At 43.6% G+C, this 27,664-nt stretch overlaps 1 protein-coding gene across 1 annotated transcript; it reads left to right on the plus strand.

Annotated features, from left to right (window-relative positions):
• Nucleotides 1-2,501: 2,501 nt before the first annotated feature.
• LOC147610260 (ankyrin repeat protein SKIP35-like) lies at nt 2,502-27,298 on the plus strand. Its single transcript, XM_086786608.1, has 3 exons — nt 2,502-3,764; nt 4,017-4,461; nt 26,171-27,298. The coding sequence occupies exons 1-3, from the start codon at nt 3,091-3,093 to the stop codon at nt 26,981-26,983; spliced, it is 1,932 nt and encodes a 643-aa protein (XP_086642734.1). The 5' UTR covers nt 2,502-3,090; the 3' UTR covers nt 26,984-27,298.
• The last annotated feature ends 366 nt before the right edge of the window (nt 27,299-27,664 follow it).

Raw genomic sequence — 27,664 nt, forward strand, 5'->3', positions numbered from 1 at the left:
ATATTGGTAGGTGAGAGTAAAGTACTAGCATTTTTTATGGCCTTACTTTTTTTGTGTGGATATTGGTAGGTAAGAGTAGAGTGCTAGCATTATGATGGCCTTGCTTGCATATGCCCAAAACCGTTAGGTGAAATGAATCATTGGCGTAGAGAGAGAGAGAGAGAGAGAGAGAGAGAGAGAGAGAGAGAGAGAGAGAGAGAGAGAGAGAGAGAGAGAGAGAGAGAGAGAGAGAGAGAGTGTTACAGGTATATATTTTATCATATTTTTGATGAATTAATAATTGTACAAAAATATGTTTAATTTGTGCAGGATTCAGCTTAATGGGTTTAGCAATTTTGAGATTGGAGATTTGGCCTCCTCAATTTACTAATTCAATCCATATACGAACATATTATGAGAATGATTAGTTTTGAGGAAGGTGGTTTTGTGGTTTTGGGAAACCCACTAATGGTTTTCCACCTAGTTTTACCCTTTGGGCAATAGATTGATGGAATTAAAAACTCATAAAATATATCAAAAATTAAAAAAAAGATTTGAATTAAATTGAAATAAAAAAACATAGCATAACACAAAACAAGGGAAATAAAATAACATCACCATCAAGACAAGATTGGGTGCAATCTCCCCCCTCAAGCGTGTAGCTCCACTTCCACGACTTGAGTATTTAGAGAAATATATTCATAAAAATAGCCCAAGGAGCTAAGAATAGATGAGTGTACAAATTGGGTTTGCTTTTCCCACTTTTGGGAGCTAAGAATAGATGAGTGTACAAATTGGGTTTGCTTTTCCCACTTTTGGAGTATTGCTTTACATATTTTAAATCATACAAAAATCCCTAAGGTTTGTACATATAAAAACCTTTGCCCAAATAAAATTGCTAGTGGGCCTTGTTACATAAAATGACTTTGTACACGTTTACACCTATACATTAATCTTATGCCCACTTGCACATTCCATTAAGCTGAATCCTGCTCAAATTGAATTAAACATATTTTAGTACGATTATAAATTCATAAAAAATATGATAAATATATACCTGTAACAGAGAGAATGAACTTTACCTCTTTTAGAGACAAAGATACAAAAAGTTTACTAGATATGCAAGCTAGTAACATTGCACACGTATTGTTATTAACTTGCATTTTGTCGACTTGCTTTTGTAGCAACACTACCTATCAAGGTGACACATTTTGATTCACCAAATTGTGTGCAATAATAGAGGAGCATTACATTTATTGCTTGCATCTACCTCCCTCTTGTCACTTAGAGGCATTAATAGCATTTAGGGCCTTAACACATTGGCCACTAAAGAAGAAAAGGTAGAGTTGTTTACTACCCATGAGCCCTTCATATGCTTATGGTTAAGCCCCAAGCCATCAAAGATCTCCTTGTACAAAAAGCTTGTCAACTTCTTGATACTCCTTGCTTGTTTTTCTAGAGCTTGTTAACTTCTTGCTTGTAGAAGCTCTAAACAAGCTCCCCTGCTAAAAAGAAGCACCCTTAACTTCTTGCTTGTTAACTTCATGCTTGTGTTTCAAAACCCTTGAACACACATCAATGGCTTTTGAGGTATCTTAGGGCTTTGGGGTGGGTTCACACAAAACTTTCTGCTAGCCTTTTTTGGCCCACTTTTGTGTAGGACTAAGTGAACGGTTTCATCAAAGAAGTCTTAGAGGACTTTACATTAAATTCTCAAATGATGATTCTCTAATTCAATGCTCTACAACAACTTTCTAGTAAGATCTTTTGACACCCACATAGGAGGCTCCATCATCTTAGGCCCATCTCTCTCTCCCTCTCTCTCTCTCTCTCTCATATAGCAAAAAAGAGTTACTATTTGAGTAAAAAGTACATTTTCATTCATCTCAAAATGCCAAGGTACAATTATTGTAGATGTACCACTTGTTGTTCACATGATTTGATGCACCATAGCCCATTAAACACGCACTAATAAGAGCTAGGTTGCATGCACTATTAAAAGGCACCATTTGACTGGTCAAATTCATTAGACAACACCAAGTACAAACTACAGCAAATTTCGTTGTAGGTTGAAGTGAAGAGCAAAAAGGATACATAGTCTTGAATGCAATGGTAACCTTCTAAATACTAGTCAAGAAATTTGAGAAATAAATGCTATGTCTCTAGTTGAGCTAGATGACCAAGCTACATAAGTCTACCCTCCTCTTAGAAGCCCTTTGCTTCAAAGATGCTAGCCTCAAGGTCTAGTTGAGCTACATGACCAAGCTATATAAGTCTACCCTTTACCTCAAAGATGCTAGCCTTTACCTCAAATAGCACCTCGAGTGAGGTGCTATTTGAGGTCCTAGATGACAAGCGTTGCTGTGTGAATCGGCCCTAACTTGCGAGGTTCAACATGCAAGGGTCGGTGAAGAGGAGAGTGAGGTGCTATTGGAGCTCCTAGATGACAAGTGTTGCCGTGTGAACCGGCCCTAACTTTTGAGGTTCAACATGCAAGGGTTGGTGGAGAGGAAAATCAAATAGTAACACAAGATTGGATTGATGTAATGCATTGGGGTGTCCTCTTCTGTCTCCTCTATGGTCTTCTATCTGGCCATTCAAGTGGGGACTCTTTATTCTAATGAACAAAAGGCAGCTTCTTCTGACCAACACCACCACCATAGCCTACATCACCCCTCTCCCCCTCTTTCCCTTTTCACCCATCTCTTCCCCTACACCAGTAGTCCCTGATCTCCCCTCTGCCGCCCAATAGGCCCTGTCTCTCTCTGTATGAGGCTCTGACAAGCCTTCTGCTGCAGGATTGTTATTCCAGGGTTTCCAAGCTTGCTAGGGTTTGTGCAGCTGGGATCGCGTCTTACGATCTCCATGCTTGCTAGGGTTCTGCAGCACGGGTGCGTTTAAGGGATTCCGAGCTTGCTAGGGTTTCTGCAGCCAGTTGCGGGGCTTTCGAGCTTGCTAGGGTTCCTGCAGCAGGATTAATTGCTTTTAGGATCTCGAGGAAGAGTAGCTCTTTAGGGTTTCCGCAGCAGGGTTCTATCTGATTTATTTCTTCTGACTGCTCTTGCACCAGGTGCGAACCCTTCTTGTGCTGTGTAATGCTTTGGACCTAACATGCTTACCATGGATGAGACCGTTCCAATGGAAGAGGATGAGGCTGTGCCCATGGTGAAGAACGCCTTCGGATGCGAGCTGGGTTCACACCGTCCGGCCTCAGAGTGCACCACAAGCTTTGGAGTGGAATCAGGCCCTGACCGCCCACCCGAGGAGACCTTTGCAGAAGTTGTCCAAGAAGAGGTGGATGCTGGCTATGGAACCCTAGCAGCGGCAGACTGCCGCCCAAGAGCTGACGAAACAGAGTCCAAGTGCATGTCGGAGGTATGGTGTTCCCATGATCAGGTAAGTCTAGGTAGATCAAGGGGTAAAAGCAGGTGCAGGGAAAGACTAGGTGTGAAAAGATATGAACACAGGAGGGACAAGGTTGAAATTGGGCGGTCTTTTCAGCTTGCCGTGGGCTCCCACGATTGGAACCGTGCAGAGAGCTTGATCCCTTTGGCAGATGTGCAGAGGCTTAATGATGGGCTCTGCATCGCCCTTGACTCTGTCTGGTTCTTGTGTACCCATGACGAGCTCTATGGTGCAACTAGGCTCATTGAAAGGTTAGTCGAAGCCGGTGCACAGGACTTCACGCGTGCAGCCCTCAGAACCTCCTTCCTGGCGTCCTGTGTCTCGGCTTGCCGCAGCCGTACAATGAGCCTTGCAGATACGGTCACTGTCATGGCCCAGAGGTAAGTGCAACATCATGACTTTTGGTTCATGAATCAATATCTTTTCGTTCTTTGTCAAGTATTAGGCTTTTGATCAAAAGTGATTGGTGCTAGATGAGGTGGTATGCTTCCATCATTGCTCCCTGTTGGGCAGGAGATAGACACCATGTCAGGAGATACAGGAGATAGAGACCATGTCAGGTTCTTTTTGGGGAGGTGTTGTACAGGTTTCCAAAATATGTGGTCATGATATGTTTGTCTTTTCCATTACAGATTGCGGGAGCGGCTACAAGAGTGCAGTGGGGATGAGAGATTGAAAGCAGAGGCAGCTGCCAAAGTACAGAGGTTCACAGAATGGGCATTGAAATGCATTGGTTCACACTCCCGTGCGCGGAGAAAAGGGAATGGAGGAGAAGAGAGAGTGGCTTACAACTCCTCTACTGAGTCACAACTTCAGCTTAAAGCATTCAAGAGGTTTTTGGAGCTGGCAGGGAATCGTCTCAGTGGGAAGGATTATACAGAGGCCTTTGATGCAGCATGCTTTCCACTGACCCTCTTTTCGACAGCCATAGATTCTGGCTGGGCCTTGGGTATTGCTGCCAGTGCCATGCAAGGTTTGTTAGGAATGCTTGTGGAGGGAGGGGCGGACAATGTGAACCAGTGTTTTCTCGAGGCAGCAAGATTTGGCAGTACTGAATTGGTTCGAATTTTACTGCAGGTAATTTGTAAGCATTACTTCTTTTGTGCACTCTGGATGAGGTCTACTGCCTTGGAATTTTGAGCTCTCAGCATGTGCATAATGGTGACTTCAAGGGACCAAATCAATGACTTGTTTTGAGTAGTGGAAGTTATTACTACTGTTTACCTTGATGTGGTGCCTGTTTTAACTCACCTGTTGGGATGGTTATGCATGCTTTAGGGAGTGTTCAGGCTTTCCATTACTCTTGGCAAGTATTGTCACAGGGAGGTGCTAGTGCGGTGGTACCAGGGAGGTACTAGTGCTTTGTTAATGGGCTGTTACCAGTACTTACCTGTTATTACCACAGCAACAGGCTGTTACTCTGCTACCACGGTAACTGCATCAACAGGCTGGCTGTCCTGATGGGTGAAGGAGGTGCGAGACTGTTTTCATCATTTTAATTTTGGTGGTTGGGTGCATAGCGGGGATCTGGAAGCCAGGGTTCTAGGAGGGTCTAGCACCTGACAGTTGTTCCATGGCTAGTTTTGACCAGGAACGGGGATTGGGGTGTATCCTTGATTTTGCACAGATTTGACTAACCTACGAAGTTGACCTAAAGGTTTGACCAGGTGTTTACTTCAAGGCCAGGTTATAGGGGGGGAGGTTTGCCATTCCACCCATGATCATATGCCTAATGGGGGTTTTCCTGGTGGTACACGACGCCAGGGTGTATTCCCATGTAGGATCCCTTGAAGCTTATGAGTTTCTCAGTTGGAATACTCTATGCTTATGCGCAGCTAACCTTCTGTAACTGTGAGGAGTAGTGCTAGTTTGTGAAGGACAACCAGATAAGAAGCTTTCCTTGGGTGTATGAGCATGGCAGGCCATGCAGGTCACTGGATGGTGACAATGACGATTCATCACGTGCTCGCTCGTGATGGCCAAAAGATGTTATTGTATTGCGATACATGCGGTAGCCTCGGATATGCATGAGAGGAGAAGTTTTTAAGAATTTCTTTGTCTAGGACTTAGTGCCCAAGACCAGTTTGTGGGTCCAAGGCTTTAGGACTGCTTGTGATATAGTGACCTTATCAAGCATGTGTGGGTGGTACCGACAAAGATCAGTGGTACTCGAGAGTGGACGGAGTTGCATGGAATCAAGTTCATTCCAAGATTTTGAAATCATATCGCATCTCACTTGTCCTCTGGGATGTAGACGATGGACATGTGGGTCTCTTATATAGTAATAACCCTGCTATAACTGGCGCGGCTTTATTTATAAGCTTTTTAGCCATATTTAGTGGCTGGCTATTAATTATTGACCCACAGCCAATCTAGATCCCATCTTGCTAGCACCCTTAGTTTGTGTGTGAACTAGCTTGGCTCCCATCCCCATCTAAGCCCTAACCCTAAACTTGGGTTAGTACATGCCCCTACACCAGGTTAATCTAACCCTAGGTCGGTCAATACATAACATTATCTCCCCCTTTTGTTAGATTCACGTCCTCGGGAATGCATAAGGAGACACACCAGTGTAAGTGAATCCTTGGATCCTGATAATCACCCATATCTTTTGGTTCTTATCTAAGCCAGTATGAAAGTCCTCTTGTAGATCTTGCTTACAAAGATCCAACTTTGCACAACCATTCCAAGAGTTGAAAGGTTCATTGTAATCCAACTTCATTCTAAGAGTTGAATTATCTAATTCAATTTTGTACAACCATTCCAAGAGTTGGAAGGTTCACTGTAATCCAACTTCATTCTAAGAGTTGAAATATCTAATTCAACATACAGTCCAAGAGCTGGACTGTATGTTGGAATGTACTAATCCATTCCTACTCTAATCCAAGAGTCAGGATAGGATAGTCACTTGCGAAGTGTAACAAGTCCCAAGAATAACTCTAGCACAATTTCACTTCACAAATCGGTGTTATGCCAAATAGTCTGCTCAATGGTCGTCTGCATGTCATGTGCAAGACTTGTGCATGTCATTCCGGGAGCTAATCTCTGATAGGCAGCAGGAAAAGAGACAGGTTTTGGGCATGAGCCAGGCGCTTTGGTGTGCAAGAGAATCCTAGATAGGAGCAAGAGCGTGTTGGCTGCAGCTACAGTGCTGGCCGACATGATATTCAGGTCGGGTTCAGGATGATGCTGGCCGCTAGGTGTCATGCGCCAAGAAGCGCTATAAAAGGGGCTATGCTCATTGTTTAGAGGGGTTCACTCCTCTAGGCAGTTGTATCAGTAGATTAGGACTCTATGAGTCAAGACCTCCTTTTGATGAGGCAGCCTATGGCTGCAATATTTGTACTTTCTTATTTTACTATATGAATATATTGAATACTCAGGCATCTCTCTCTCCCTCTCTTCTCTAGCTTTTGTATGTGTTTTGCATCAGGTTGTTCAAGGATGGTGTTTAGGGCTGAAAGAAGACTCCCAAAGCTTCCGCATGTGACACTGCAAGCACTAGCCTACTTAGTATAAGAAGTTCTAGCATTACACATTTACACCTCACCCCTATAACAAGTTGAAACACCTCATGATCTTGTAACAAGTTGTACTAACTCCCCTATCTTTGTACGCTCATGCATCTAAAACAAACATCCATGTGAGAGACATGTATCATGTACTCAAGGTATAATATGCTAGATCACGAACTCTCCTCTAACCAATCCTCATCCAAGGACTGAATGGAGATTGTGTTTCACATATAGCTAGTGGATATTAATAATATCTTCCATGTCTTTTGGCCAAAAGTTTCTGCTTTCTATTAGATGCTGCCTTAATTACCAATAGACACAACTTTTGTCTGTATGGATTTTCCCCGTAAGGATGCGAAAGATAATAAATCACTACCCCAAGTATATATGGAAAGATTTCCAATGAGGGAGACGTCTTCTTGCTGGTGTGTACTCTCCTCTGTAGACATTTTGTTGAAGTCGGTGGTTGTGTCGGAGCGAAGTTTGACCGTCCAAGGATTTTCTCACATTAGGATGCGTTGTGTGGATGGAGCATGTAGCGGAGTTATGCATAGATGAAGGATCTTGTCACTTTTTTTCTCACACCGCCTTCCATATCCTGAGTTTCAAGAGGCTTTAGCAATCCCACTTTAACACTTCAAACTCTAGCACCTTCTATGCTGAAATTTGCAAAAAACGTAGCAAATTATTGAAGCCTCTGCTCCAAAACAGAAAACGTAGCTCTCTTCTGCAAATAGTTCAGCGTTTTTCTCTGATACCATTGAAGAAAGTGAAGCAAATAGAAAACACAGGTGTAGGCCTAGGTACAAGACCTGTAAATCCTAGAATTGATGTTTATTGCTGAAAATTGAGCACGAGGGAAGCCTACAATGATAAGAAGCAGAAATAGCTGCTAATGACCTCAAGTGGATGCAGGAATATGAGATGAAATGGGGGTCAGCCCTTGTATACTTTGGCCCACCAGCATTGGGGAAAGGGGGGTCAACCCTTATATACTCTGGCCGACTAGAGTGCTGGTCGGCCAGCTGTAGCAGGCAGATCAGTAGCATAAAATGCTAAAAAATGTCTAAAAATGTTAGAAAAATGCTGAATTATATTTGCTAAAATATACCAATGCAGGGTCTCATAAAATGACTAGTACAAGCATGAAAAGGTGACCATCTGGAGATGATATATTCCAACAGCTAACATGAAAAGCATTATGTATGCGCGAGTGTTAAGGCAAAGCAAGCCTGAAAGCCACCTTATTAATCCGTTCCAACACTTGAAATGGTCCATAAAACTTGCCTTCCTTGTCAGGTTGCTTCCGAAGGCATGTCTTCACAAGAAGCACCCAATCATCCTTTTTGAAATCCAAATGTCGGTGATGTTTATCTGCAACTTTCTTATGTTTTTCTTGAGTTCTGTGTATGACTGTGCTGTCTGCACCTGTGAGAAAGCTGTATCGAGATCTCTAACATACTCATCTGCAGCAAAGATTTCATCCTTCGTGTCAAGGATAGGTGGAAGCACCACCCTGCCATAAACAATCTCAAAGGGTGCTTTCTGAGTGGAAGTGTGCACTGTATTGTTATAAGCAAACTCCACAAGAGGCAAGTACTTCTCCCAATCTGATTTCCGTTTAGCCACATAGCATTTGAGTAAATCAAGAATAGCTGAATTTGCAATTTCACTTGTGATATGCAGCGGAAGTCTTTGTATTGGAAGATCCTATCACACAAATGCTCACACCGTCTTCTGTAGCCTGAGTTTCGTGAGTTTAGCAATCCACTTTAATACTTCAAACTTTTAAAGAGATGAGAGAGAGAGATATGAGAACTGTACACCAGATTGGGTCCTGAATTACCCCACTGAAGGGCCCCCTATCCCGATAACGAGATAGTATTTGCTTTATTTCTTTAGAGAGAATGACTGTGGACTGTAGATAAGCCAAATGCAAGATCTCGGAGGATCGGAGAGTGGCTGATCTGGACACTGCTGTAGAAACACCTCGATGACCTGATCTCGACCCTATGCACTCTTCCCAAGGGCATGAGGAAGGGTTGCACACCTGAGGCTGAGAGAAGAAGAAGGTGGACTGTTCTACACTATGTTAGAATGCTGAAAACACTTATGAATGCTGTGTTACCTTCACCAGATGACTGCTGCATGTATGGATGATGCACAGAAGGCTGAACACTGATGCAAACTGCAGATTCAGGGCTGGAAACTGTTGTAGACTGTTGATTCAGGGCTGGAAACTGCTGTGGACTGAAACGCAAGCCTGTAGGGGTGTTGATGGACTGAAACGCAAGCCTGTAGGGGTGCTGATGGACTGAAACGCAAAGGTTTTGGGGCTGCTTGACAGAAACTGTAGGGTAATGATGCTGCTGGAGAGAAATGCAGAGGTATTCTGCTGCTGGACAGAAAACGCAGGCTGGCTGCAGGCTGAATGCTGGCGTTGAACTGAGGCCTGACAGTATGCTGAGTTAGAGACTGTAGAGGACTGAATCAGGGCTGCTTTGGTGCTGAAAACAGGCTGATTGGAGGCTGATAGCAGGCGCCTAGGGCTGTATGAAGCAAGGGTTTTCAAGGCTGGAGAAGCAAGCTTATGAGCTCCAAGGGTTGGATTAGTCTAGGGCTGAAGGCAAGAATGCTCCTAGGGCTGAGGAGGAGAGCTCTTAGCACAATGAAGACTGAATGAGAAAACAAGCCCTATGCAAGCCTATTTATACTAACTGGAGGTTGGTCATTTAATAAAGTTTATATTTATAAATGCCCAATAATGCAAATAATGCTAAATAAATACTAATAAATATGAAAAAAATACCAGATAAATCCCAGTAAATTCCCTAAGGCTTCGGGGATGTTCTAAATGATGCACAGGCATATGAATGCATATTATGCAGGATGCAGAGTGCTTTCTGATGCAAACCCTAAGGCTTCTACTGACTCTACATGCATGAATGATTCTCTCCAAGTGGGTTAAGGGACTTGACTGACTGACTGACCCACTAAGGCTGAGGAATGATCTACGTAGCTCGTGCCTGACTTATCCTGGACTGAGGATGTACAATGGGGTCACGACGTACAACAAATATCATCCTATTGGGTTCTAAAACTGTACAACTGCTGCACTTCTGATGATGAGCCATCTTGTCACCATGCACTGAGTGCAGAGTGCATGTGACATCACTCTACCCATCTGTCTGAGGATGATAAGCTGATGAAAAATTCAGCTTTGTGTCCATAATATCAAATAAGGCCTGCCAGAACAAACTTGTGGTTCTTGGATCCCGATCACCCGCATTAGTCTTGGGCATTCCATGATGCTTAAAAATTTGGGCCAAGAATATTGTCGCCATGTGCTCAGGCTTAATATTCTTTTGCGCAGGAATGAAATGAGCTTGCTTGCTAAACCTGTCAATGATGGTACATATGGCATCATTCCTCTGCTGCGTTTTAGCCAAATCCATGGCGATGGGAGTCCCATGGCTGATCCAGAATAGGCAACGGTTGAAGCAAACCGGATGCCTTATACCTGTCAAACTTCACTTTTTGGTAAACCATACATTCACGCGTATAAACATCTATGTCTTTGTGCATGCTTGGCCATAAAAAGCATGCGTAGTGTCCTGACTCCTCCATACGGTGGTGCATGGCATTTATCCATCACCTTAACCGATAAATCCTTATGCACACACAAGCGATTTTGCATCATCAGGTATCCATCCCGTATGCATAGTTTGGGGGGTGAAATGCCTTGCTGTAAATCAGCCCATACAAGCTGAAAATCATCATTCGTATCATATAAATTTCGCATGTTTGAAAGGTCTTGATGATAGGCAACATTGATAGCATGCACTTGTGGCCTTCTAGAAAGAGCATCTGCCACTACATTCTTTTTACCAAGTTTATGCAAAATCTAAAAATAAAACATAGAGAGGAAATTTGCCCATCTCATATGCTTCTTTGATAATTTAGTTTGCGTCAAAAAGTATCGCAAGCTTTGGTGATCCGTTTTGACAACAAATTCAGCTCCAAGAAGATAATGCTTCCATACAATAAGGGCACGAATCACTGCCAATAACTACAACAGACGAAAACCAAGGGATGGAACATACAATACCTGGGAGGAATGCTTCCCCCCTCTGCCATCGAGAACTATCTCTCATTGTGAACTGGGATAGTGGATGTATCCCCAGTAAGAATGTGACTAGAATACCTGTAGAGATCCTGTAAATCTAAACGGGAAGGAGTCATGTGCCTGGAAGCACCACTGTCTAGAATCCACTCCCGAGTATCCATAGCGGCGAGTCCACCGACCTCCTCCTTGCTTGAAGAAAATAAAACATCGGTGTCCATCACCTCCAGGTGCACAAACGCTGGAGTCTTTACGATTGTTGCTGAGGAGTCTTCACCCTTCTCGGTCTTCTGCTTGGGACACTGCCTCCAGTAGTGGCCTTTCTCGCCACAATCATTACAGGTCCTCTCTGCCTTTAGTTTCTCGCAGATAGCGTTGGACTTTTTCTCAGAAGACTTCTTCGATGAAGCCTTCTCTTTGTCCTTGTTACGGCCTTTCGAGCGTTGGCCAGTTAAGGCCTCTGAACCTCCGCCTTGTGGAGGGTTCGAGAATCTTTCCTCCTGGTCCAAGACCATGGGCACAAGCTCCTCCCATGTAATGGTGCTGAGCTGGCCACTGATAATCAAAGACGAGTAAAATGCTGAGTACTGAGAGGGCAAATGCGATAGCAACGTTATGGCCATGTCCTCTGACGATATCTCCTTCCGAGCCTGGAGAACTTCCTGCTGCTAAAGAGCCCGCAGCTTGTTAATATGCTTCCGCATCGTCGACGACTTTGCAGGGCTCATAATCCGCATCTGTACTTCCAAGGTAATCATCTTCATGGGCGATACCCTGTTATAAAGAGAAGCCAAATGCTGCCATATACCTCTGGCCAGCGTCATATGCTTTATACGATTGATTACTTGCGGTGTGCAGTTGAGGAAGATAAATGAGCGGACCTTGGCATTGACACGATCCCATAACTGTGCCTGTACCTCCCGGTCCTTACGAATCGACGGTAACTCCCCTTCCTCTACCTCCGGCCGTGGAACCCCAACAACGATGAAATCAGCAAGGTTGTAAGACTCCAGAACAGATTCCATCATAACCTTCCATATGCCGTAGTTATTCCCGTCCAACTGACGGTCCACTGGGAACGTGGGGAGTGTCGGGATCTTCACATGTCTCTCAGTCATCTCAAGCAGATCTTCCATTGCGGGGATGTAACTGAAAAAGGGTCGGTGGGTGGGAACAAAGAAGAACTTGCACCTGCAAGTGGCTGTCCAGCAAATCAGCCCGCCGTCCTCTTGCTTCTCCTCTTCACGAACAGTCCCGAACAGTCCACCAATCAGCAACGCAACAGTCCCCCTCTTGCTCACACAACTCCCAAGATCAAGGGCCTAGGGCTTTGATACCATGTCAGAATACGCAGCGGAGATGATGACAAAATCTGGGAACACAAGAGCAAGCACAATGCAGAAAATAGACGGCATAAGAGAAGGAGAGAGATAGGCTTGTTAACTCTGCTCTATATACACAAGATCCCGGAAAGACAAGACACAAAGTGGCAAGGGGTTGTGGGGCCAATTTATATGGCCCCCATAGTGCAGTCGACCTGCTATAGGACAGCCGACAGGCCTATAAACTCCATGACCAGCACATATACCAGTCGGCCAGCACTATGTATAGTCAGCCTGCATGGAGAAGGTGTCCACGACCAGTGACACTCAGTCGGCCAACACCAATAGGCATACAGCCGCAGTCGACCACCTACTAAGACCTCCTGCCACCATAGAAATGCCACCCAAGCCATAGAAAAAATGGGAAAAATGGGGGGAAAATACGGGGAGTGAGGAAAAATGAGAAAACACCTACAACGGGCGGGCACACCTACAACAGAGGCCCTGGTGTTTGGTAAAGACAAGAGATGACTTCTAACACCAGTGACGTTCAACAAGATGATGTCTCGGGTTTTTTGGGATCTCATTGGCAAATGCATCTTCATCTTTTTAGATAATATTCTTATCTTCTTAGGGATTGTAGAGCAGCATGAGTGAGATGTGGCAAAAGTTTTACAACCCTTGTGGGACAATGAGTTGTTTATCAATGCCAAGAAAAGTGAGTTTAGAGTATTAGAAATACATTACCTGGGATACATCATTAGCTCACCAGGTATTAGTCTCGACCTTGAAAAGGTACAAGCCATACTCAATTGGTATATTCCCAAGACAACCTAGGAAATCCGCTCATTTGTGAATCTTTGTCAGGCCTACAATGCACACACATGGACAAGTTTTTTGACCTTGCAGCACCTATCACAAACTTGCTCAAGGGTGTGAAGACTCGTTGCTAGAAATTGTTCGTTAGGGGCAAGGCTTTAGAGGCATTCCAAGCATTGAAGAAAGTTGCCTTTGAGTCACCAGTCTTGAAGTTGGCGTCATGGGATGATTATTTAGAGGTGATTATCGATGCCAGTAACCTAGTCAGTTTTGCAGCAAGATGGTAGGTCAGTGGCGTATTATAGCCCCACAAGTTGAATGCAGTCGAAAAGGATTATTCGGTGTTTGACAAACAGCTATTAGGAGTGATGACAACGCTTAAGCATTGGAAACATTTCCTTTACGAGAGAGATTTTATAGTTAAGACAGATCACCAAGCACTTAAATGGTTGCAAACCATGTTGCTCAAGGGTGTGAAGACTCGTCGTCAGAAAGTGTCCGTTACGGGCAAGGCTCTAGAGGCATTCCAAGCAATGAAGAAAGTTTCCTCTGAGTCACCAGTTTTGAAGTTGGAGCTGTTTTAGAGCAAGATGGTAGGCCAGTGGCTTATTATAGCCGCAAATTGAATAACGCCGAGAAGAATTATTCGGTGTATGACAAAGAGCTCTTAGAGGTGATGACCGCTCTTAAGCATTGGAAGCACTTCCTTTACGGGAAAGACTTCACAGTTAAGATAGATCTCTAGACACTTAAATGGTTGCAAACCATGCCCAGTGTCCAATGGAGTGACAGGCAATCGAGGTGGAGTCAATTGTTCCAACAATTTGGGGGGATGATTAAATACGTCTCGGGCAAAAATAACCTCGTTGCCGATGCTCTTAGTTGAAAGAGCACTATTCAGACATTGCAGGAGTCCACTATGCTAGAAATTCAAGGCAAAGACGTATATAGTATGAAGGCATAGTATTCGGATTTGGAAGAGTTTTAGACTCAATATTAGTTGACTCTCAATTCAGAACTAGGCCACTACAGTATACGGGATGGTGGGTTGTTTTTCAAGAACCGTCTTTGTGTACTCAAAGAAAAGCGCCAAGTCCTTCTCCATGATTCTTTTGTTGGGGGTCATAGGGATGTCAACAGTACCTTGGAGAAGTTAGAGAGGTCATTCTATTGGCCTAAGATGTGACGGGATGTCTACCAACATGTCCAATCATGCTAGATATGTCAAAAAGTGAAAGTTCCTCATTCCAAACAGGCAGGGTTGCTTTACCCTTTGCCTATTCCCGAGGGACATTTGCCTCTTCTCCCTTGAGCTGGATCTAGAAACACACAATGTTTGACAATTGTTGACAGATTCAGTAAGTTCCTAGCAAGGAGACAACCATAGCCGAGGATATAGCTCGCTTACTCATTCGGTTTTGGTATCCGATTGGTGGTTTGCCACGGACTATCACATCAGATAGAGATCTAAAATTTACGTCCCATTTTTGGAGAGCATTGTTTGACAATTTTGGGACTAAGTTGCAGTTGTCCAGCGCATTCCATCCTCAAACAGATGACTAAACATAAATTTAAAATCAATTGGCCTTTGACGTTCTCAAATCATACGGCCATGACCAGCAATCGAAATGGAAACAATATCTTCCTTTGGTACTCACTCATCGACTATTGACTGGACGTCATATGAGACAACATTTGGTCGCCGGTTCTCATCTCTTTTGACGAGACAAGTGTCACTATCTCTTGAGGCCAATAAAACCATCGAGACATTCTCGAAGATCATGGAGTTAGTAAAGGAGCATCTTGCCAAGACTCAGGACACATAAGCCGATAGTCCTCCAAGGCAGCCGACTGTAGCTGAGAGGCAATATAAAATTAGTGCCTCAGTTTGTCAAACCTCCAGGATCTCCCCGTAAGGCAAACCTTCATAATAAACCATAAACAATGAAGGGGGGTGCAAGCATACTCGCCACCCAACCATGATAGCCATGGGCGAGGCTCACAATCTTGGCTGTCCTCAACGACCCACAAGCTAAAGCGTCATGCTCTCGTGAGTGCCCTGCCGTTGTCCTCCTCCGGTGTCCTCTACCACTCGGGGTTGTCCCCCAAGGATGATGGCCTCCTGCGCGATGGTGCTCTTGCTTCACGCGCTTTGCACTCATGTGATCCATCCATTGGTGTGCGCCCAATTGGTACCCCCCCCCCAATAAATAGAGAAGGAACGCCCAAAAAGCACACGCTACCAATAGCGGACCAAAAAGCATATGTCCATCCACAACATATCACACACTAGCTCGCCAATCTGCCTGCCCCTAGCGTGCTCAAAAGAGCTCACTCTTGAGCTCAAGAAAAAGATCTCAAGGAGAAGTTGTCAAACTCGCAACACTAGAGAAACACCCTGTCACCAGCCTGGACATTTCTCAGTATGAAAGGGGCCTGGTGGACTCCAAGATATCTAAATATTTGGAAAGTACATGTCATGTGCATCATAGATGCCATGGACATTCTCAGGGTTAGATCCAGAAAAAGGCAACCAGATAAATAGTATGAACCAGTTAGAGTCAGAATGTGGAGCACAAGATACAGAAGTGGCCAGGTTGGACTTGGAGAAGCACCAGGGGGCAGTCGGCTGAGTAAAGGAGCTGTCGGCTGTACCAGGAAGCAAGGTGGCTGAAGGCGCATGAAGACAAAGCCAAGATACCCAAGTCGGCTGAGTGAAAAGCCATTTAATGAATTCAGAACTGGCTGACCAGCAGTCGGCCAGCTCCTTCCTTGTCCAAGAAGCCTATAAAAGGCATCAAGTGCTCATAGCATTGATCACTCTCTCCCACTAGGGGATTGGGTCACTAGAGGTCCCAAAGGGGACAGAATTTAGGTTTAATCACCTTTTTATGAAGGCAGCCAAGGGCTGCAAAGACATGTACCCTTTTTGTACAATAGATATACTGAAATTCCAGCACTTCACTCTCTCTCTCTCTACTCTCTCTCTACTTGCGTTTTTGCATCATGGTGCGTTTTCGCATCAGAAGGTCTTCAAGAGTGTTTAGGGCTGAAAGACGACTACCCAGAGCTTCCGCGCGTTACAGTACAAGCTTTGGGAATGGGGAATTATCCTAGAATACAAAGGTCCACACTCCTAAAATTTAGGAGAGTTGCTATTTTTGGCCCGACTCCAATGGAAATTCTGTTCGCGTCATTACATCTCGAATTGAGCAGATACTAAGAGTTGGCAAAGTGTCTATGATAGAATGTCTACCAGTTGGGATTATTTTAGAGAGAAAGTTTATGGAAGGACCCATCTCTTAGATTGGGACATGTGGCTAGAAAGTGGACCAAAGTGAGACAAGTGGCCTGACACTTGTTAGAAAGTGGATCAAAGTGAGACAAGTGGCCTCACACTTGTCACTTCAACTATTGTGTGGCTCTCCACTTGTCATTGTAGCCTTTTCTTGCCATTTTAGCTAATAGGAGGCTCAAATCTATAAATTGGAGCCCTCTCTCTCTCTTCATTAATGGAGGCTCTCTTGCTGCACACTAGCCTCTACCATCGTTACAGCTTGCTGTAATGATGGCTACTCTCTTTCTCTCTCTTGAAGGCTGTTGGGGACTGTTTTGGAGGCTTCCATCGCGAAGAAATACAGAAGGCAAGGGTATTCAATCATTTATTATGATTTCTAGCCATTGTACTTGTTGTACGAGCCCTTGTACCTATTGTACCAACCATTGTATTGAATTTCTTCATGTAATCTCAATTAATTGAGTTGGTGCCAGGGGATGGGGTAAAGCGGAGTAATCTAGTCAGTAATAGATAGATTAGGTTGTACCAATCCTTGTACTTGTTGAACCTCTTGTACCAGCCATTGTATCGGCTGTACCAGCCATTGTACCGAGTATACCAGCTTTTGTACCTATTGTATCAACCACTGTAGCTTTGTACTACTTGTACCAGCTCTATTGCATGAAGACCCGTGGTTTTTGGGGAAGAATCAGTACCCACACGGAGGTATATGGATTATATTATTGGCTCGGCATTTCTACAGCCTATGTTCCGGCTTGGTTGTCTCGTGGTTTTTGGGGAAGAATCAGTACCCACACGGAGGTATATGGATTATATTATTGGCTCGGCATTTCTACAGCCTATGTTCCGGCTTGGTTGTCTCGTGTTGGGCTGTGTTATGGCATTTGTATATGGATAATCCAGCATCTCCCGTGGGGAGAGTAAGGCCCTCAAAGCTTGTACATGATATTATTCTCCTTGGGTAATAAAATACTCCAAGGGGGCAGTCGGCCCATTCCGGTCTTTGTGTGGTGGCACATGTGCAAGCTCTATTTTCAGCATTTGTGGATGTTTTGTCCAGCTTTTATGTTTTATGCAAAGTGATGGTGAATATGTGTTAAGGCTGTGGTCATGTTTAAATGTTTTAATATGCATTGATGGTATCAACAAGTGTGTCAAAGGCCCTAGTCTCCCGAGCATCCACGAGTTACATTGGTATCAGACATAGTTGTTACGAGGCGCGCCTCTAATGGCTAGAGGCGTTTGAGGCATACGACTGCCTGATCGAGGCGTCCACAATATATATATATATATATATTTGGCTGGTTTGAGTCTTTAGACGGGGGCTTTAAGGGCCCAAGGTAGCCCCTCTTACACACACTCTCTCTCTCCCTCATTCTCTCCCTCCCTCCCTTAAGCCTTTCTCAAGACCCAAAGTTCAAAGTTCAAACACACTAGGATGATGATGTTTTTGTATCCACTTTTGGAGCTCTCTATACTCTACCGGTTCATTTCAGTTCATTTCATTTTACTTTGTACCCTTGAATCTTGATGATGTATCCAGATGATGATGATGGACTATTTTCGTCTCATAGGTCATTTTGGTCTTTTGCAGACGTTTAATACAGCTTTCTTTCTTTCATTTTGGCCTTTTGCAGACGTTTAATACAGCTTTCTTTCTTTCACACACACACTCTCTCTCCCTCTCATACACACCCTCTCTTTCCCTCCCTCAAGGCTCATACATACACACTCTAGTCTCTCTCTCTCTCTCTCTCTCTCTCAACTTTCACTATATATATTATATCTATCTATCACTATATATATGTAACATACGTCTCTAAAAAATATGAGTCTTTCAAGGCGTGTACCATACCTGCCTCGTACCAAATGCCTGTGACGCCTCTAACAACCTTGGTATCAGAGCATAGGCTTCCTTGGAAGCGGAGGCTTCCTTCTATCAATGAGGAACAGAAAAGATCTCAAGTGGGGGCCACACTTACCATCATTGCTATTAAGCATGGCTAGCTACTTCATAGCCTATGAAGCAAGAGCATGAGCAATAGATAGCTTAGTCTAAGGATTTATGAATTCACAAAATTTATCTTGGAAGTATGGAGTTGGCTTTATGTGCACACGTTTAGCACTCTTTCCATATGGATATTGTGGATTATATTATCAAGCTTACAGGCAAGCTATATGGAGATATATCTTGGGATATCTTAAGGATATGGTGAGGAGATATTTCTTTTGGCTTCATGACCAACCTGACAAAGAAAAGCTAAGTATACTTTAAGTTTGCAAAGTTGGAGCTTTTGCTATTTACTGTGAAGTGCTTTTGATGCTCACTAACCCTTGTATAGCCATGCAAGGAGAAAGGTGTTATTGTTTGCCTTGAGATGGTTTCAGGGAAACATTGTTTATGGCTCCCTTTATTGGGATGGATTATATCTATGGAGATTTCTTTCTTGGACGATATTTATATAGATATTGGGCTTCACAAGCAATTTTTATGGACGAATCTGTCCGAGTTTATAGAGAAGAAATCTTTGGATATCTCATGGATATGATGCTTTTATGGACAAAGTCCACCTCTACTCCAAGGTGTGGTTAGCACGGAGTATGTGGTAAGAGTTATGGTATACAGGTCTATGGATTCCTGGACTTCTTTTCTAGGGATTTGGATCTATCCTCAAGTTTATGGATTATTCTTTTTGGCTCCCTTTATTTGGGATGCATTGGACTTATGAAACTCATGGTTCACATATCCTGTGTAGTGTTCTCTTGTTCTACGTGCTCTCTTGAAGATTGTTTCCACCATGTGTGGGTGGAACAATAGAGAGCAGATGGAAGGGAACATGGACACTTCAGAGGGTAGTGTCGAGCACAACATACCGTGTGTAGTTTTCTCTTGTCCTATGTGCTCTCTTGAAAATTGTTTCTACCATATGTGGGTGGAACAATAGAGAGCAGATGGAAGGGAACATGGACACTTGAGAGGGTAGTGAGTTGGTGGCCAAAATGCCTACAAACTATTGGTGGCCAAAATGCCTATAAACTATGTGTAGCAGAAATGCTTATGGAACACCAGGCTATCTATGTCTGCGAGTGATTGTTTTATCTTGTTACTTGAGCCCACCTCTCATCCAAGGTGTGGTCAAAGTATCAACACGGAGTACAAGTGGTAAAGTGGACATGATGCCTGGTTGGCACAGGACTTATGCCTATGCGAAGGGTCATGTGGACCGATGCCTTGTTGGCAGGAGACTTATTTTGTCTCGCCCATTTACTTGGGACATGATTATGATATTTGGACTCATGGGACTGTTTTGTCTCACCCATTTATTTGGGACATGGTTTTTTTATTATAAAAAGGCCATATTCGAATCACTATACAGAGGCCAAGAGGTTCATTGTTCATCTCACCATACATGTGGATTCATGTTGGGATTGTGAGAGGGCAATTCAATGAACACTCCACCATACACGTGGATTCGTGTTGTGATTGTGGAGTGAGTGTTTCATTGTTTTCACACCATGCTTGTTAATGAGAGTTGGGATTGTATGGGAGAACATGGGAACTGTTGGGATTGGGAGAAAGAATTGCCAGAACTATGAAGAACCAGCTTTTCTGTCACCATGGTTTGTGCTCTTGAATGACACCAATTTGTGTGCATAGCACATGATTCTGTGCGAGGCACTAGTTTCTTGTGCATGGCACTTGTTTGAGTGTCTTAGCACCTGGTTGGCGATTTTCATTGGCATAAGATTATCTCATTGATATTGGTTATTGAGACACAGCTGCCTCTTGTGCTTGTGTCTAGCATATCTTCGACGGAATTCTTGCCCACTTGATTATATATATATATACATGATTATATCTTGAATATATGGCTTGAAGCTTAAAGTTGCGGACAACTTTTAAGGAGCTGGGGAGGATGTCACCAGCCTCGACATTTCCCAGTATGAAAGGGGTCTGGTGGACTCCAGGATGTCTAAATATTTGGAAAGTATAAGCTTTGGGAATGGGGGATTATCCTAGAATACAAAGGACCACACACCTAAAATTTAGGAGAGTTGCTATTTTTTGCCCGACTCCAATGGAAATTCTATTCACGTCATTACATCTTGAATTGAGCAGATACCAAGAGTTGGCAAAGTGCCTATGACAGAATGTCTACCAGTCGGGATATTTTTAGAGATAAAGTTTATGGAAGGACCCATCTCTTAGATTGGGACATGTGGCAAGAAAGTGGACCAAAGTGAGACAAGTGGTTTGACACTTGTTAGAAAGTGGATCAAAGTGAGACAAGTGGCCTCACACTTGTCACTTCAGCTATTGTGTGACTCTCCACTTGTCATTGTAGCCTTCTCTTGCCATTTTAGCTCATGGGAGGCCCAAATCTATAAATTGGAGCCCTCTCTCTCTTCATTAATGGAGGCTCTCTTGTTGCACACTAGTCTCTACCACCGTTACAGCCTGCCTTAATGATGGCTACTCTCTTTCTCTCTCTCTTGAAGGCTGCCCATGAAGAATACCGGTTGTTGGGGACTATTTTGGAGGCTTCCATCGCGAAGAAATATTGAAGGCAAGGGTATTCAATCATTTATTATGATTTCTAGCCATTGTACTTGTACCAGCCCTTGTACCTGTTGTACCAGCCATTGTATTGGTTGTATCAATCCTTGTACTTGTTGTACCTCATGTACCAGCCATTGTACCGACTGTATCAGCCATTGTACCGATTGTACTAGCTTTTGTATTTGCTGTACCAACCACTGTACTTGTTGTACCAGTCATTGTACCTATTGTACCAACATTTGTACTTGCTATATCTATTGTACCAACCACTGTACCGGCTGTACTAGCCATTGTATCTTTGTACCAGCCACTGTGCGTGCTGTACCGGCTGAGTGGAGCGTTGTACTTGCTGTACCAGCTCTATTGCATGAAGATCCGTGGTTTTTGGGGAAGAATCAGTACCCACACGGAGGTATATGGATTATATTATTGGCTCGGCATTTCTATAGCCTATGTTCCGGCTTGGTTGCCTCGTGTTGGGCTGTGTTATGGCATTTGTATATGGATAATCTGGCATCTCCCGTGGGGAGAGTAAGGCCCTCAAAGCTTGTACATGATATTATTCTCCTTGGGTAATAAAATACTCCAAGGGGGGGTCGGCGCATTCCGGCCTCTATGTGGTGTCACATGTGCAAGCTCCATTTTCAGCATTTGTGGATGTTTTGTCCAGCTTTTATGTTTTATGCAAAGTGATGATGAATATGTGTTAAGGCTGTGGCCATGTTTAAATGTTTTAATATGCATTGATGGTATCAACAAGTGTGTCAAAGGCCCTAGTCCCCCGGTCATTCATGAGTTACACACCCTCTATTGGTTGAAACTAATAGTCTCAAGGACAATCCGACTAAGAGATCGACTTGCTCAAGTAACATGACATGAGCGTGAATTCCTAGTCACAAAAGCGTAATCCGGAGCAAATGGATCATCTAGGTAACTCGAAGCTGACAATGCTACCAGTACCAGAGGTAAGCAACCACTGTCTTGAAGAGTTATCCCGAAACCAGAAGTATCTTCCATTTGACTACCATGCTTTCATCTTGATGTCCACTATAAATTTGGTTTGGAAAAAACCAGAAAATTGAAAAAACCCAGAACCTACTACTGAAGGCTGAACCAAGTGGAACACAACAGTAGTCTCTTCCCAAACAAGAGAAGAACTGATCTTCAAGAATAGATCATCAAGCTGTACTTCGTCACCTCGGAAGTCTAACTTCCCAAACAGACCTCGAAAAGTCTTGGACATGAAAGGAACAACTGTTTCAAAACAGACTTCGTTACATAGTCACCAAAAAACCTGTTTTGGTGTGGTGAAACTTGCGAAACGTTTTGTGACAAAACGTTTCTATAAAACCTTTAAAACCTTTGACAAAACGTTTCGTTCACTTTTAAAAAGTCATTTTTTTCTCCCAAAAAATGCGTGCGATTGTCAACTGCCCCCAATTTACCGGTTGCACGCTTTTGTCACCGCCTCACCTTTGCGCGAGTCTGCTATAAGTCTCCACGTTACTGCGCCCAAGCCCCACATCTGCCCACGCTGGAGATCCCAGCGCCCCACTGTGCCCCTTGCTGCCAATTGTTGCCCCATGTGCCCTCGAAGCAATGAGCACTTGCCACTGCTGCCCCCTCTCCTCCTCCTCCTCCTCCTCCTCCTCCTCCCTCTCTTTGCCCTCCTTACCCTGATCTTCCTCTTCTCTCTACTATGTATATATAAATTAAAACTTCATATATATATATATATATATATATATATATATATATATATATATATATATATATATATATATATATCCAAAACTTGCGGTTTTGTAGGTGACGGACGAAACCTTTTGAAAAACAACCTTCAAAACTCGAAACGTTTCAAAACTCATAAACGTTTCTGGTGACTATGCTTGGTTATGACGTAAGCTAGCATCAAAAGTAAAGTATCTATCCCTCAAAAATGTTGAGATAGCCTTGTGTTTGTAGGCGCAGAGTCTGAATGAGTCTTGACAATCTGGTGTAGCCCCGTAACATGCGATGGATCATGGCGTCCCATACCACCATGATACACCCCATACCTGTTCTACGATTACTACAAAACACCAGTTTGTGGATTTGTTGCGATCTATCGGAAACAATAAATCCCAATGGCTGACTATGTGCCACAAACTGAAATAAGTTCTCGAAAGGAAGAACTCCAAACTAGACTAGTGATCATAACTTGGTCCAGGGATTAGACAACATTTGTGTACACAAAGAAGTGACCAGCGTCCTAGTCAAAGCATCTGTCAAACCTCCCGGATCTCCTTGTAAGGCAAACCTTCATAATAAACCATAAACCATGAAGGGAGGTGCAGGCATACTTGCCACCCAACCATGACAGCCGTGAGCGAGGCTCACAATCTTGGTTGTCCCCACCGAGCCACAAGCTAGAGCGCCATGCTCTCGTGAGTGCCCGGCATCGTCCTCCTCCGGTGTCCTCTACCACCCGGGCTTGTCCCCCAAGGATGATGGCCTCCTGCGCGATGATGGTGCAGGAGGTTGTCAAACCTCCAGGATCTCCTCGTAAGGCAAACCTGGGCATACCATCAATCTTGTGTATACATCACATATGCATAACTCAATAGTTTGTAAAATAATGTATATCTGTTATGAAGTGTTTCACTATGTTGGTATCCTTTCATTTGATGATTAATTGTGGTTTATAACGGTTAAGTTAGATGTTTTGGGGGACATTAGACTAGAAAGCATCAATGCGGGCAGGCTTTTTTTCTCTGCCCAGCTAGTTTATGGTCTTCTAGTTGGACGGTTGGTTGATCATAGGATTTGTTGGATCCTAGGGTTTTAGCCTGTGAGTATTGCATCTTACAAGATGAGCCAATTGGGGGAGGAGGAGATTGCCTCAGTAGTTGGAATATCTCAGGATTGGGACAAATCGCATGGTATATTTGCTCATGGACGAGAGTTGCTAGATGTGTGGACATGTGAATTATTTCACTGTTTCTTCTAGTAGTTTACTCGTAGGATGGACCATCACATGGGGTGGAGGTGTAGTGCACCAAGACTTAGTTGAAGACCTTGGAAAGATTCCTTCGCGAGAGTCTGAGATTGTTTTGGATTGAATCTTTCAAAAGTTAAGGGCAACTTCTAAGAAGCCAATAGGGATCATTCTGTTCATTTCCTATATGTGACCGGGCTTTGGAGGACATCAGGGCGTTGAACAAGTTATTGAGAATGGGAGATTATCCAGGAACAGAGGACCATGTGCATTTGGTTTTGTTGACCGTGCTCAGTAGGGTGACATCGATTTGTGGAGTTCCACTTATGTAGGCCATTGGGAAATGTGTGGACAAGGGGCTTGAGAACAAGGTTTTCAGGAGGACACATGTCAGAGGTCCGGATGTTGTAACATTGGTTATTGAATAATCTCCCCCTTGCTAGCCTCAGTCATGGTTAGAGGTGTCAGAGGCGTTTGGTGCGAGGCGGGTATGGTACGCGCCTCGAAAGACTTGTATTTTTTAGAGACGTTAGAGGCGTGTTAGAGGCGTCTGTTTTATATATATATATATATATATATATATATATATATATATATAGTGATAGATAGATGTATAATGAAAGTTGAGAGAGAGAGAGAGAGATTAGAGTGTGTATGTATGAGCCTTGAGGGAGGGAGAGAGAGGGTGTGTGTGAGAGAGGGAGAGAGAGTGTGTGTGTGTGTGTGAAAGAAAGCTGTATTAAACGTTTGCAAAAGGCCAAAATGACCTATGAGACCAAAATAGTCCATCCTCATCATGTGGATACATAATCAAGATTCAAGGGTACAAAGTAAAATGAAATGAACTGAAATGAACCGGTAGAGTATAGAGATAGCTCCAAAAGTGGGTATAAAAAACATCATCATCCTAGTGTGTTTGAATTTTGAAGTTTGAACTTTGGGTCTTGAGAAATGCTTGAGGGAGGGAGGGAGAGAATGAGGGAGAGAGAGTGTGTGTGAGAGGGGCTGCCTTGGGCCCTTAAAGCCCCGGTCTAAAGACTCAAACCAGCAAAAAAGTTATATATATATATATATATTTGTGGACGCCTTGATCAGGCAGTCGTACGCCTCAAATGCCTCAAACTGTTAGAGGCGTGCCTCGTAACAACTATGGCCTCAGTGAAGGCCACAGCAGACCGAGACAAATCTTCCCAGTTGGGGAGATGAGGAGGTCCAGTCAGGGAGACGAAGTCGTGAAATACTCGGTGGTAGTAAAAAAATCAAAAGGGGAGAATAGAGGGAAGGGGGGGGTGGTGGGTGCAGTCCATTCTGGCCCTAGTGTGGTGTTTTTGCATCTCTCTTTTACAGTTTGTGGTTCAAGGTTTATTTTGTGAATGTGGCTGTTGCCATACATAAGTGTTTAATTTGCATTAATAGTTAAGTGTGAAATCCCCCTTGCTCGAGTTACATTTGCAATAATATATAGAATGTTTGGCACTATATAGTAGATTAGGTCTATCTCTCCTTCTCTATTGTGTCTTGCTTAGTTTTGATTAGCATTCTCTCATGTGCTTAGCGTTAATCATATGTTTAAGTCTTTCCACTGCGTTGCTCATGTGACAAAAGAATCAAAGATGGGCCTCAATATGTGTGTTTTTGAACAGTGTGAGGGAAAATGGTACAAGAGATTGAGGGTACCGGCCTTTCTTTTTCGAGTATGGCCAGCAGCTGCTGGGCCTGTTGCTTCGTCAGCTTCTAGGTGCTCCCTAAAACTGTGCAGCTGTGAATTGGGCATCCGTAGTGCCCAACTCCTGGGCCTTCAGCACTGCTGCAGTATATCTTTTTGTCGTTCTCTCTAGCCTGTTTCTATTGGCCATCTTCTCTCTCTTTGCAAGCTTTGTATCATCTCAGAATAACCCTGTTTCTCACAGCGCATTCCCTTTTTGTGTGATTACACGGCTTTTGGATGATTTTTTAGCTTGTTGACTAAGTTGAGGTGGCATGATGAGATGGCAAGATTCTTATATGGAGTCTCCTCCATATGACGTAGCATGTACATGTAGGATAGACTATGTTACCATAGCTCAATTGCTTGACAATTGGCGGCTTTTGGTTGGAACAATGTCTTACTAAAGTTTCCTTTTTCCATGCATGTGGTTTATCTATATTGAATTGCCTTTTCCATGTGGCAGATAGCTCAAAGAAACGGAATTGAAGTGGATGTGGATCTGGCATTGGGGTTTGCATCTCACTATTGCAAGATTGGCACGATGGAATGCTTGGTTAATGATGGGAAGGCCATTGCCTTTTTGGGTCCACTTATGCGAGCTGCAGATAGAGGATGTATGCAAGTGGTCAAATGGTTTGTGGAGAGGGGATGTGGGGACATGGAGCTTTGTCTTGCTTTGACAGCAGCTGCGTCTAGCAGCAGAATTGAAGTAGCCGAGTATCTTTTAAAGCACATTCCTCTTCACGTGCTCCGTGCTTTAAGCTTGGATATACTGAAGGCTGCAGGTGAACGCAGTGCAGGCTCTTCGAAAGGGATAGCTTTTCTTCTGCAGTCAGATTTCCTTCACAATTCGGAGGCAACATATGCAGTTGCCAACAGCATGTCAAAGCTGGAGGACGAGTCCATCTCGGCTGAGTTGAAGTCTTTCTTCAAAGCGGAGTGGTCAGATGAAGCGTTTGTACTGGGCCGATTGGTTGGGGAAGCGCACCACTTAAATGCTATGAGAGCCATCAAACGGGGCTCATCACCTCTTCATCTTCAGGAGCTTCCTCTACAATTGCAGGTTACCATAGCCTATTTCCCCTTGTACAAGGAGTGTGTCAGTAGTTGTGGGGTTCTGCTTTCTCAGTGGCTTCGGGGTCAACTCGTGGAGGCTGCCTTAAGACTTGAGGGAGGCAAAGATTATTCAGCAAAAGAAATAGAAGAATTAGATAAAGATGAGCTTCTCGCTATAATTGAATCGAGGCTGCCATCTTTTCTTGTCAGTGGTTCTTGAAGTCTCTAAATCCGAGCCTGCTGACAGTGTAGGCAGTCATGACTCCCATGCTTGCGTTTGGGCAGGCAAAGGTATATATGCTTATTTTAAGCTGTATTTAGGATCTCCAAATGTAGACACAAGCGTTGCGAGGAGTCTTGGCTTGAAGTAGTGAGGCATGCACAACTTAAATGCACTTTCCTTGGCATCTTCGGTATCATATATATGCATATTCTTGTGCTCTTCTGTTTTTACTTCAAAAGCAATGGCAACGCCCAGATCATTAGCAATCTGTAGTATGCCTGGTTCTTAATCCCCTATTTATTCTTTTGCGGTGAGGAAGGCTATATATCTAGGTACCAGGTTAAAGGTCATGGAGTTGTTTTTCCTTGTGAGAAGGGAATGATTATTGGTGACCGGACACATCAGTTTTTTGTTTGCATTTCCTATCATGCTTTCATGTGAACATGCACTATTCGTTTCTTTTAATTGGATTGTGTGATTAATTTCCTTTAATTGGGTTGTATGTGCATGCACACGTGTATGGCAGTCAGGTTGGTGGATGTGTGTGAAGCACAAGAACCAGTTATTCTAGAAGGTCTCATGCCTTGAGGTTTAAATTGTGTGAGTGGCTGGTTAAATGCCCTGTTTCTATTCTCAGTGTCATGTTAGCAGTACGCCAGATTATGTAGTGCATGTTAA

Source organism: Cibotium barometz, chromosome 49 (assembly GCF_041138505.1).
Source record: "Cibotium barometz isolate CiBa-2024 chromosome 49, ASM4113850v1, whole genome shotgun sequence".
NCBI classification, from domain to species: domain Eukaryota; kingdom Viridiplantae; phylum Streptophyta; class Polypodiopsida; order Cyatheales; family Cibotiaceae; genus Cibotium; species Cibotium barometz.

Excerpts from the sequence above, each read along its gene's own strand:
- LOC147610260 (XM_086786608.1), top strand. The coding sequence starts at position 3,091 with ATGCTTACCATGGATGAGACCGTTCCAATGGAAGAGGATGAGGCTGTG. Across the intron at positions 3,765-4,016 it reads GTCACTGTCATGGCCCAGAG|ATTGCGGGAGCGGCTACAAG; the intron begins GTAAGTGCAACA and ends TTTCCATTACAG. Across the intron at positions 4,462-26,170 it reads TGGTTCGAATTTTACTGCAG|ATAGCTCAAAGAAACGGAAT; the intron begins GTAATTTGTAAG and ends TCCATGTGGCAG.